The sequence below is a fragment of the Phascolarctos cinereus genome, unplaced genomic scaffold (genome assembly GCF_003287225.1).
Source record: "Phascolarctos cinereus isolate Bilbo 61053 unplaced genomic scaffold, phaCin_HiC Scaffold_726;HRSCAF=1367, whole genome shotgun sequence".
Classification (NCBI taxonomy): Eukaryota; Metazoa; Chordata; class Mammalia; order Diprotodontia; family Phascolarctidae; genus Phascolarctos; species Phascolarctos cinereus.
In genome coordinates, this window is record NW_027556098.1 from 63,971,922 (window position 1) to 63,985,207 (window position 13,286).

Genomic DNA, 13,286 nt, shown 5'->3' on the forward strand with positions numbered 1-13,286 from the left:
CCCCGAAAACTTAATAATCAGTTCTTGTGAGTCCATTTAAGCTGGCTCCAGCAGACCTTTACCCACAACTATTGTTATTTTTCCATCTTTGCCAATCTGAGGAGCATGAGGTGAAACCTCAGAGTTTAGTTTTTTTCTAATCATTAATGATTTGGAGCATTTTATATTGTTGAAACTGTGGATTTCTTTCTGTGAAAACAGTTTTCAGATGAAGAAATTAAAGTTATCTACAGTTACATGAAAAATGCTCTAAATCACTATTGATCAGAGACATGCAAAGTAAAAGAATTTTAAGGTACCACCTCACACCTATTAGATTGGTTAACATGACAAAATGCTGGAGAAGACGTGGGAAAATTGGAACACTAATGCATTGTTGGTGGAGTGATGAACTGATCCAACCATTCTGGAAAGCAGTTTGGAACTATGCCCAAAGGGCTATAAAACTATGCATACCTTTTTTAATCCAGAAATACTACTACTAAGTCTGTTCCCAAAGAGATCATAAAAAAGGGAAAAGGACCTTCACGTACAAATATATTTACAGCAGCTCTTTTTGTGGTGGCAAAGAATTAGAAAATTGAGAGGATGCCCATCAAATGGGAAATGGCTGAACAAGTTGTGGGGAATATTATTGTGCTATAAAAAATGATGAGCAGGTAGATTTCAGAAAAACCTGGAGAGACTTGCATGAACTAACGCTGAGTGAAGTGAGCAGAACCAGGAGAATGTTGTACAGAGTAACAGCCACATTGTGTGACGACCAATTTTGTTAGACTTGGCTCTTCTGAGCAATGCAATGATCTAAGACAATTCCAAAAGATTCATGATGGAAAATGCTATCCACATCCAGAGAAAGAAAAATGGAGTCTGAATGCAGATCAAAGCATACTGTTTTCTCTTTTTGTTGTTCTCATGGCTTTTCCCTTTTGTTCTGATTCTTCTTTCACAACACGACTAATGTGGAAATATGTTTAACATGATTGTACATGTATAAGTTACATCAGACTGCTTGCTGTCTTGGAGAGGGGCAGGGAGAAAAATTAGCAACTCAAAATCTTATAAAAACGAATGCTGAAAAGCATCTTTACATGTAATTGGAAAAAAATAAAATACTATTAAGTGGGAAAAATAAAATAAAACATATTAGACAAAAAAATGAAAGAAAACTGCCTGTTCATATCTTTTGACTTAGCTCTTGCTGACATAAATACATACACATATATAGTATACAGCATATAGTATGTGTATATATATATATATATATATATGTAGTATGTATATATATAGATATATATATAGATATATATATATACACACATAGTATATATATGTGTGTGTATATACATAGATATAGATACAGATCTTGGAAATGAGATTTATATCAGAAAAATTTGCTGAAAAGATTCCCCCCCCCCCAGTTAACTGGTTGCCTTCTAATTTCAACTGCACTGGTTTTTTATGTATGAAAAATTTTACATTTTACGTCATCAAAGTTTATTTTTAATTCTGTGATCCTCTCTCGCTAGTTTAATTATGAATGCTTCCCCTATCTATAACTGTGAAAGGAATTTTCTTCCTTGATTCCCTATTTTGTTGATGAAGTATCCTTTTATATCTAAAAGTAACGTATCTAATCTTCATATACAGAGTGAGATATGCTGGTCTATAACTAACTTGTGCCAAAATGCTTTCCAATTTTCCTAGAAGTTCTTGTCAAATAGTCTTCAGTCTGGGGGTTGGAGTTTAGGGTCAATCAACTCATTTTACAGATGGGGAAAATGAAGTACAGAAAGGTTGAGTGACTTGCTTGAAATCAAATAAATTTCTGGGGCAAGAGCTGAATTCAGCTCTCCCTGACTCCAAGTCCAGTTCTCTATCCTGGCCACCACCTGGCCTGCACTTTATGGCACTTCTAAGATCTTCCAAAGATCACTGACAGAAGCTTAATTGCATCTACTGGTTCTTTTAATATAATTCTTTTATTATAAGTAACCAGGGACTCATGTCTTGAACTCAATGGGAACAACTCTATTCTTTCTTGCTATCTTGTCTGGTTTCAGTTCCCTACTAAACATTTTTTTTCCCTGTCCTCCAATCAAACACTATTTATTCTCATTAGCAGAAACAACAGAAGCAAAGAATCTAGGACCTGTGTCCTCCCCACAGCCTGTCATCTTTGTCCCTTCCACCACCAAACACCAGTGCTACACATTCTTTGACAGTCTTCTTGTCCCAAACATAGCTTAAAAACAAAAAACAAACAAAAACTTTGTTTTGTCCCAAGCCTTCATCCCTGGTGTTAGTACATTTTGAACTATAATGTTTTTCTTACTGTGCGTCTACATTTACATTAATCATTAAATGAATTCTCTGTGCACAATGGCCATGCTCACAGTATGTGAACTCCTCAAGTGCAGGATGGTTTCATTTCTGTCTTTGTACTTCCCGCATCTAGCACAGCAACTAGTACATGGGAAGCACTTAGTGCTTCTTGGTTGAACTTTCCACCATATGTTTTGCATCCATCTTCCATCTCATGTTATTTCAAAATCTATGGGGCTTGACAAGTCTCCTGCGTACCTACACTGGCATCTCTAGAAAGCTCTTTGGACTCACCAGAATCTTTGTGTTTTCAGAATTTCATTCCTGATCACTTTCCATCACCCTCATACCAACTACTTCTATTGGATTTTAGGTAATGACTTATAACTCCCTGCTGTAAATATGCTTTCAAAAACTCTAGTCTTCACATAAAACTATGCTCAACTTTAGTTTTATTTACCACCAATATAGAGTAGAAAATTGCAACAAATATTCAGATAGCTGGAGACCCCAACCTATATGTAAATAATCTGCTGTACATTCCCTCAACGATATCAGTTTTGTTTTTCCATACGTGGATCCTAATCTAAAAGCTTTCCAAGGATGCTTCTCCACTATGATTTTCAGATTTCTTTACATGACTACATCTTAATATATAATTATACTATCCCTTTTATCTATTGTATTCCTTCTGAATATGGTATACCTTTCCATGGAAAAAGTAATCTCTGCCTTGTAGCCTAGGTAAGTTTTCCCTTAAAAGGTACTGAAACTGTCCTTAAGACTTAAGTGGCCAGTTCATAAGGAGAAAGGAATTGCTCTCCTTCAAAGCTTAACTGGTGCACTAATACGTCCAACACTCAACAGAATCAATGCTGTATCCTTGATAAGTATCCTTTTTATGCTACGGCAAGTAAACTTCCTTTTGTTAACTATTAAATGGTCTATGAGTGTCTCATTTCATTCCAATGGAGAATCTGAACCACCAGAATGGCCTGAATCAGGTCTAGACTACAACTTCCATGGGATATTTCAGTCATGATTCTCATTCCACTAAGTCTATGAGACTGAATTTGCCTTCTTTATGTCTGATTTACACTATTACCTATAATTTGTATGTATAGAAAATTCATATATTATAGAATGTACACTCACATTTCTAGGCTTCATCTTTTAAAATATTAGATGTTTAGATATACTAATTATTGCTTTATTTCTGCCTATACAGGGGCACTCAAACTGGTGGGTTTAATTTATTATTTAGCATGGTTTATTATTTATTCAGCTGTATCATTATTTGGGTTATATGATTTAATGCTTCATCTATTATTTCTTTTGCACTCACTAGGGAAAGAGGTTAGATATGGAACTATGTAAATGCCATATAACATGAGAAGGGCATCAGGACCCTGCAGGGCCAGAAAGGTGAGTTTTTTGCTCATGTGTGTTCTGTGTGTACCTTTCTATCCTTTCTTCCTATATATGTGCCCACTCATCTCACTGATATTGTGTGTACTTGTGCAATAATGTGCATCAGATTTACAGGTATTAATGTTTTGTAACTTGTTCTTACTATGACATCTCACTAAATGCTTTTGACGGGAGCTAACTGTGACTTCTGGCTATTAAAGATGTGTACCAGTGGTGGCATCTAATTATAGGAATTTCAGCCCACAGAGTACTTTGAATCTGATAATAATTGTCTCATTGGAGATTCAACCTACCAGTTTGGGGGCAGGGCTGGGGAAGTAGCCCAGAGAGTGTTCTTCACTGATAATACTTTAAATTTTGTGAAATGCTTTCTACCACAACCACCATGTTAAGCAGTATTTTTATCCCCTATTTTTTTTTTAACAAACAAGGAAACTGGGGTTCAGAGACTAATCAATTTGTTCATGATCATATATCTAGTTCATTTTAAAAACTTTAGTTAGGAGTAGTCATACGAGCCCATAATCCCAGCTAGCAGGGTGGCTGAGGCTGGCAAATCTCTTGAACTTTAGCAGCTGCAGTGGGCAGCAGCTGCTGACTAGAGGTCCACACTAAGTTTGACATCAAAACAGTGGGCACTGCAGGTACCAGATTGTCTAAGGAGGAGTAAACAACCCAGTTCAAAAATGGAGCAGGCTGAAGCTCCCTTTCAGTAGAGGTATTGTTGCTCCTGTACTTCCAGCCTGGGCAAGATAAAAAGACTGGGGGAAAAAAAAACAATACCTTATATTTAGGTAATTTCTTTTCTCAGAGCAGAAAGGGATCATGTCTGCTTTGAAATCACACTTACCAGAGGGCTAAGTGTGAATATAGGTGGTCAGTTTGCTAAATTGAATGTTTAAGTAGATGACTGTACTACAAATGCTGAAATAAATAGTATAATGGTAAAAAAACATAAGCACACAGAATGATCAAGCAGAGTCATGCTGCCAGAGGCTTAGTAGAAAATCACATGAAACATAGAATCTTACTGCCAGAAATGAGGTGGTCAAACAATTGCTATGCTGCAAATGCCACTTTCAGCAAAAGTGGCACTCAGCCACTCTGAGAGACAGGAAGAAAGACACCTCTTATAGTAAGGACAAGCCATCTTGAGAAAGGTTGACCTAAGTAGTAAGTTTATATAGGAGCAAAAACAGGTCATGCATGTACCTTGCAGCTGCTTTTCTTCCTCAAAATAATTAGCATGACACACCTACTAGCTCATCCCAGATATCATATTTTTAAGAGACTTTGATCTGAACTTTTCAATGATGTTGCATGCTGAGAATACAATCACCTCCAGTTGTTATCCAGACTAGATCAAAGTCAAACAAATATTTCCTTGCATTGCAACCAGTATAGTAATTACCTCTATTCGGTACTGATGCTGAACTTATCTTTAAAAAAAAAAATCAAAATACAACAGTTCTATTCATTCAGAGTATATTAGAGTTATCATCAGAGTTATAAAAGCTAAAAAATTACTAGCTCCATTTTTTTTTAAACAAGGCAGCTGAGGACAGGAAGATTAACAAGCAGAACATAATAAAGATTCTGAATCACCTAAATATGGTTTTGGAAGTCAATGCTTTCCTGACCTCAACAAGCAATTAAGCATTTGGTCCATATGGATTAGAAGATTACAATATTTTTAAAAAGAATTCCACTGATGAACTCTAATATTAAGACCTCATGTTTGTGAAGCTCTTTAGAGTTTGCAAAGTTCTTTCTTCAAAATAACATTATAAGGTACACAGTATACAGTATTATACCTATTTTGGAGAAAAATCTGGATCTTAATGAGGTAAAGTAACTTGCCCAAGTCATGATAGGAGTGCTAGCACCCCCCCATGCAATGATTTTTGTCTAGCACACTGTGTCTCCACTGTTTTTCTTATGCACATTTTCTTCTTCCTTGTAAACCCAAAGAACTATGAAGATAATTACCAATACTTCCTTTGTTTTACATAGTACATCAGCATTTAAGTCATATTTACTCAGTCTAGACAGGAAAGTGAGGATATTTATACATCTATCACTGAACAATACCCCATCTTCTCCTTTCCATCCCCACATACCTATTCAAATAACTCGTAGCTAATGAGTTTGATGAGTTGATGAGTCAAAAACTCATCAATCTTTTCACAACTTTATTGGTTGGGTCCAACAAAACCCAAAGGTCTCTAATTAAAATTCTTCTAGCCTAGGAATACCCATCTCTTTGGCAGGAGGCTTCAAGATTGAAGTGGTTATCCCTAGTTACTGTAATTCTAAATCTAGATCAGTTCACTTATTCAAAAAGCATTCCTGCATGCACAAAACTGTGTCTGAGCTATGTGAATTTTTTTTTTAACTATAAGCTATTATCCCTGCTTTCAAGGATTTTAGAAGCCAACTGGAGAAACCAGAGAATGAAAAACTATAATAAAAGGCAATGTTGTCTTAACTGCTGAGTAGTACAAATGGTAATTTGTAGGAATAAAACAAATAAATAAAATAGTAGGAATTCAGAGAGAGAGAAATTGGTGTGGTCTAGGGGGATAATACAAAGTTTCATGAGGGACAATGGATTTAAGCTAGGTCAAAGACAAGATGAGAAAACATGTTTCAGGACACAATAGAGAGATGGTCCATAATCCATTTGGGTTCAAGTCCTGCTCTCTTGACACATCCTGTCTGTGTGACCCTGGACCAGTCACTTAACCTCTCAATGCTCTAGGCAACTCGCTAAGTCTTTTAAGTGGCAGAGAAGGTGCCAACCTATATTGGTAGAGCGTATATCCTCACCAGGGAGTTCTCTATACCAATGAAATCAAAGGTCCAGTCTCTGTAAATCTGGGTTACTATTCAATAACTCTTAAAGGTACCTTTTTGAAGGGTGGGGAGAGGCAGTCCAAATTGAACTAGTCCACTGATTCCACCAGACTTGGTGGTAGTGGTAGAGGAAGAATGAGAACCAGAATCAACTTCATCTCACTGGGAAACTCAGGACTAGGGAGAAGAGATGAGAAATCAATCTGAATCTCCTCAGGGTCTCTTTCAACAGATACATATGTCCCCATTCGTTTCTCACCCAAACTCAAAAAATCCACTGAACTGTTCTTTCCAAAACCAATGCAGAATCAGTTTCTTATCTACCTAGCTACTGTACATCTGGGTCTCTATGACACAACCTTCAACCTAAGGCCAAGACTAAAATGTGCATTAACCAGGTCTACTATGTTTTTACTTGAATTCTGAGCTCTTCCTATATTGTCTAGTTAGAACTTAGACCAGAACCACATTCACCTCTTGGGTAACATCATGGTAAGAAAGTCCCTTATACTTCCCAGGGCCATTGCTAAAAAGAAATTTTCTTTAACCCCAGAATTCTGTTTTTTCACATTCCTTAGACTAAAAGGTTCTTTTCAGAAGCATAGATTCAATGAAAAAAAGTTAAGGTTTTTTAAAAAATAAAAATTTTTATCCCCCAGTGCATTCAGGATTTTAGCTACATGAAGGTGGAAAAAATCCAACCAAGAAGGAAAATAAATCTCTCATGAAAGGGGGAACAACAAAAATCAGTCTTAAAAGCAGCAGAGATAAAAACTGCTGGTAAATTATATATACATAAAATATATATGCATACATACACACACAGCACTACCATTTCAGGTTAGAAAGATAACAAAAATAAGAATGGACAAGTGAAAGCAAGATTTTATGTACTAATTTTCTAAACAAGTTTCTATTTTGATTTTAAAATTAGATCTTCCAGAAAGAACTATCAATTCTTCTTAAGCGAAAGATGAGTTTAAGATACTACATTTCAAGTTCAATGACTATTCTAATTTTTCTAATTTTTTGTGGGATGGGAAAAATCAACTCCAGTATGTCTAGGTATGGGAATTTTGCTTTAAAAATCTGGCTTTAAAAATAAAACTACTTTTATGTTATTAAGTCTTTTTTTTTTTTGGTGAGGCAATTGGAGTTAAGTGACTTGCCCAGGGTCACACAGCTAGTGAGTGTTATGTGTCTGAGGCCAAATTTGAACTCAGGAACTCCTGACTCCAGGGCCAGTGCTCTATCCACTGTGCCACCTAGCTGCCCCTATTAAGTCATTTTTAATTTGAATACCTAACAGCAACACCTTAAATATTAACCAATTTTAAAAATTTGTCACATGTGCTGGGAAACATAATCCTCACTCTTAAGCATGAGAGGTTTGGAATTTTTGAGGCGTTTTCCCTTAAAAATTAGGACAAGTTTTATGTAAAAAGCATAACATTTTACTCAGTATGTTATTTATGTGAAGCTTTCCACAAAATTCCTTGGATACCCTAATCCATATAATTTATCATTAATTTAACTAACATTATCACTAAATCGTAGGATTACAAATCATCTAGTCCACCCTTCTTCCCTAAACTGCTAGCAGTATCACCTTGAAGTCACCTCAGCCATATTGGAATCTATTTTTAAAGACCCTCCTGACTCTCAAGGATTTGAAATAAATCAGGAGAAGCTCTTATGCTAAATAAACCACCAGTCCATAAAAATAGGCCATTTGTTAGTATGTAAATACAAGCTATTATTAGAATGTTTTTCCTCCAATGTAAACATCAAAACAAAGACATACAAACAAACGGCACCATGAAAAGAGCACTGGCTTTGGATTTGAACTTAAATCAAATCCCAGCTCTAGGCACTACTCTGGGCTCATCTTCTTTATGTATAAAATGAGGGGGTCTAATTCAATGGCCCCCGAGTTCCCTTCCAGCTCTACAGCTATTATCCTAAGTTAAATAAATCATCAGCTTACACAGCATGTAAGGGAAGATATTTAAACTGAAAGACGGCTGTCACTATTTAACTTGTCTACTTCGGCACAAACATCATACGAGGATCTCATTGTCTACCCTTGTTCTTTTTGAAAACTATTCACACCACCTAAGACAATAAATGTATGCCATCTTGTTGCAAATAAAGCAGAATAAATGAGCACAGAATTTTGATGGTATTGATCCAGATTTAAGTCACATAGAAGAATAGTTGAATGAAAGACAAAGCTATCTACTGACACAAAACCAGCCCTAAGAAAATCATGAGTCAATTCTTGTACTATAACAACTATAAAACTAAATAAACATACTCACAGTACAAGACACAAGTGCCTCACCTTTTACACTCTATCCAGGTCTAGTTCCTGCTTCACTGACACCCGTGACTAAAGAGTGTGTTGTATTTGTATACTGGGATGCCAGAACTGGACTACTTAACCCAGGACTCCACCAACTCTAGGTCTGGTACCACCTCCCAGGTCAAAAACATCTATCTGTAAAGTACCATTATACTTCACACACTGTGGCAGGCCTGCAAATATAAAGATTTTAAAAGGAGAGGCAGGCTACTGCCCACAGTGTTTCAGGGAAGACGGAGGTGGTAGAAAATGACCTGACCACAGATAAGAATAAGGCAAAGTAAGAAATGAAGGGGGCAAAGAAGAGAGCAAAAGGCCCTTTGAAACTCTGAGAGGGAAGACAACACTTTCAAACTTAAGGAATCAGAGACAGGTTCTTGTGGGAGGGAGCACCTGAGCTGAACCTGGAAGGAAGAGGACTTTTGAAAGACAATGGTGAAGAAATGAGTACCAGAAAGGGAGTGCAGCAAGAATTTTCCTCATTTTTTCCAGAAATAAAAAATATCCCTATAGTAACTGACTTGAGAGGAAGCAGCAGAATGCTAAATTTTGCTCAGATCCAAAACCCCAAAGAAATGGAACAGTGGGCTCACCTCTGCCAGACCTCCTACACGGCCTGGCACTATAAATATGCCAGATGCAGACAGCAGGTGGGCAATCACTGAAGAAAAATTCTGTTGAAGACTCGGTGTATTGAAAGCTGATCTTTTGGGACAGTAGAAGGGAGACTACTCTGAGTAATTCCCAAATTGATCTCAATTTCCCCAACGCCACTGAGAGTCACTATATTATTTTAAGACCAAGGCGATCATTTGATCAAAACATTCCAAAACAACACAAGGATATAATCCCTAACCAATCTTTTCACCACATTTCTCTAGGGGAAAAAAAAAGACAAAAAAACCCTCTAAAACAATTCTTTATTAATTTTCTGTTATATCCATTTCAGTCAAACCAAACCTTTCCAAAAAATCTCGAATTCGAGTATCAATAAAATTATGTAAAGTCTTCCTAGTAATTATTGAAAATCTGCTGAAAAAAAATCACTCACTATTAGAAAAATCATTAGGACAATCATTTTTACACAGAAACATAAGAAATAACAATGATTTAGTTTAAAATGGCTTTTAATTGTTTTTAGAGAGTTGAAGGCATTTGAATCAAGTTCCTAATATCTTTTGCTATGGCTGTAGGATACAAACTCATTCTTGATTAAAATATCTTAAAATCTTCTAGATTATACTTAAAATGGTATTTGAGAGAGCTTACACAACAATAATTGCCATAGAACTGAAAAGGAGGAAGGGAAAAGGGAATGAAGATATGGAGCCAAAAAGGAAAGGAATAAAAGAACTTGGGGGGGGAGCACGATATATTAAGGGGGGAAGGAAGATGGTTATATGTACAGTTAAAAAGAGATTAAGATTCAGATAGTCCTATAAGGATGTCTTTATTCACAATATCTCATGATAAATTCTATTTTTCCTAGAAGTAAAAATAGTTACCTAAATCAATTATATCACATCCAAATCTGAAAACAAAGCATACATGGGAAAAGGAAGGAATTTTAGTAATTTTTAAAAAATTAATGCAAAGCAGATCAAGGAAATGGCTGCTATGAACTTAAAACAATTAACAACCCATACTTCCAGCAACTAAATAAAATGGTACTATTACGGCTATCAACATTGGTCTAACATGGTTTTACTGGTAAAATAAAACCTGTTTTTTGCTCATCTTCCTATGCACCAATTAAGGATCTACACCCCCCCCCCATCAAACAGCTAAGACATATTGGCGTGTGCTACCTTTATACTACTTATGTCATTGATCTAAGGAATGAGAGACTACTATTCTAGAAAGATTTGTGACTCCTGAGGCAGCCAGAATTATTGTTGTTGGTTTTTTAAAATCACATTAATTGTTGTTTTTTAATCCTCTTTTCTTTCTATAGATCACAATTTTTTTTCCATCCACTACAAGTGGATTGCTTCATTCAGAACTGAGTTACATCTGTCAGATATATCTTTGTGCACAGTCATAAAGCAAAATTAGGGCAAATGGGGGACGGGGGTGGGGGGCCACTGAATGTTAGCTAAGAAAATCTGAGACAATATAGGTTTTTCTGCAGTCTGGATTTACAAGGTGGCTCACTGAAAGAGTGAATGACCCAGATCGCAGAAAGAAAAAGGTCGGGTTACATCTGCATCCACTGATGAAACATTGGGCTTTCACATTATTAGGTAGCCAGTTTGTGGGTTTACGACCTCAAGTATATTACTTTCAGCACCACAGCAAATGAGGAACGCGAAATCTTTAAATCTCACTCGAAGCTATTTACTCTCTCAATTCCCCCCCCCAAAAAAAGAGCCTCATTGCAATGTCACCTCTGCACCTCTCACATGAGCAGATTGGAATGAGATAAGACATAAGCTCTAACTAACCACCACTGAGCCTCCCCACCCCCTCCTCCCGCCCCCCATCAGTAATAAGCCTGAAAGGAGGTGTACCTTCCCAAAGCCAGCCCCTACCCCCAGCACCCGGGCTGAGTCCGTGTATGACGTCACCTTTCTGCATTAAACCCTGAAACCCGGCCTCCCGGAATGGAAAGGGACGGATTACACTCGCGACAACCATAGCGGAGTGGAGAAGCCACCACTGTCACCAGCTGATTGGGGAACAAGATTTATTCTTCAGAAAGGAAGGAAAAGGACCATGAAAGAGGGTGGGAGAAATTTGCTATTCGCAAAACAGGAGGAGGGGGTGGTGAGGGGGTGGAGAGGAGGAGGGGGGCGGTCTAGGAACTGCGACTGCTTATAGTCACTGAAGATGTTCGACGTGCATCTGCAAACATTTCTTGGAAAAACAACAAATCCCCTTCTCAGACGGTGGGTCCCTGGTTGTCCAGGACCTAAGGTGGGCTCCACAAGGCTGGTTGGTTCCCACTCTGGATTCAGGGCTCCCACCCACAGCCGGCTCAGCTCACGATGTCCCCTCTTCTCCCGTCGCCCCCCCCACACACACCGTGGGAGGGAAATAGAGAATACCCAGGAATACCCAAGCCAGTTAGTTCCCTGGAAGGGTCTTCTCCAGGGAAACAGCTCCTGCGGGGGGGGGGGAGAGGTGGGGTCTGCCTCCCACAGGTTCATTTGCTCCCACAGGAGCAAACGCAGGGGCGGAGACGCGGGTGGGTGTCGATCACAGTCAAGTGGGGAGGGGGGATAAAACCGAACCTTGCAACTTTCTTCGGGGGCGTCAATCTCATCCTCTTACTCTCCCTCTTTTTCCCCCCTCCCAGAAAAGAGGCAAGAAGAAACCTCGGAAATAGCAGGGACCCCCAAAAGATTGCACCACCTCCCACTCCTCTCGGGCTCCGACCCCCCACACCCTCCCCCCCCCGCAAGCGCCCGGACTCTGGACAAGGCGGGTGTCCATGACGGCTGGTGCTGCAGCAATGCCACCGGACGACCGAAATGCCACCCACCCCCCGCGCGGGTGCTGGAGCTGGAGCTGGTACCGGAGCTGGCGCAGCCTTCCCCGCTGAGGCTGCTGCTGCAAGCTGGCTGCAAGCTCCCCCCACCCCCGGTGCAGCAGCAGCGGCAGCACCCCCCCGCGCGGAGCGCACCGTTATCCCCCCCCCGCACCCCCCGGCGTCCGTCCTGATCCCCAAGCCCTACACGGACTGACAGACGGACAGTCCGAGCAACCCAGTCCCCGCCCCCCCCTTCCCCTCTCCTTGAGCCTGGGGCAGGGAGCGCGGCGAAGGTACTCACCCAGAAAACGAAGGAGTAGATGATGAGGAGGGTTTTGAGACAGGTTATCACCGGTTTGGTCTCCATTCTCCTCGATGCCATACTACAGAAGCTCGGGCAGCGGCTGGGCGGGCGGGAGGAGGGGAGGTGGGTGGATGGGGGTGGGAGCGAGAGAGCGAGCGCGAGAGCGCGTGTGTGGGGTGAGTGCGCGCGCGCGCGCCGGAGGGGGGGGAGGAGCGCGAGAGCGCGTGGGTGCTGTGTACGCACGCGCGCGCGCCCCGGAGGGAAGGAGGGCGCGAGCGCGGGGCCGCCTCTGCTGTTACCTCGCTGCTTCCCGGGCTCCTGCGCTCCCCCTGCCCTCTGCAGCACCGGGGTGGCCGACGCTTACTGTCTCTGTCTCCGTGAGGCCAAAGCCATACCACCCTTCTGGGCCCGGCCCAGCTCCCCGGCAGCAGCGGCAGCTGGAGCAGCTGACGCCAGACGAGGAGCCAGCCTCCTCTCAAAAATCTCCCCACTTAAAGAATTAAAACCCCCAAAAGAAACAGAGCAACCCACCA

General features: G+C 40.0%; 1 protein-coding gene across 1 annotated transcript in view; it reads right to left on the reverse strand.

The window, feature by feature from the left end:
- TSPAN7 (tetraspanin 7) overlaps nucleotides 1-12,909 on the reverse strand; it is a 123,464-nt gene extending 110,555 nt beyond the window's left edge. Inside the window, exon 1 of the mRNA XM_020979629.2 lies at nucleotides 12,751-12,909. Coding sequence (XP_020835288.1) covers nucleotides 12,751-12,831 — 81 coding nt within the window. The 5' untranslated portion in view covers nucleotides 12,832-12,909. The remainder of the gene's footprint in view (nucleotides 1-12,750) is intronic.
- Nucleotides 12,910-13,286: the final 377 nt, after the last annotated feature.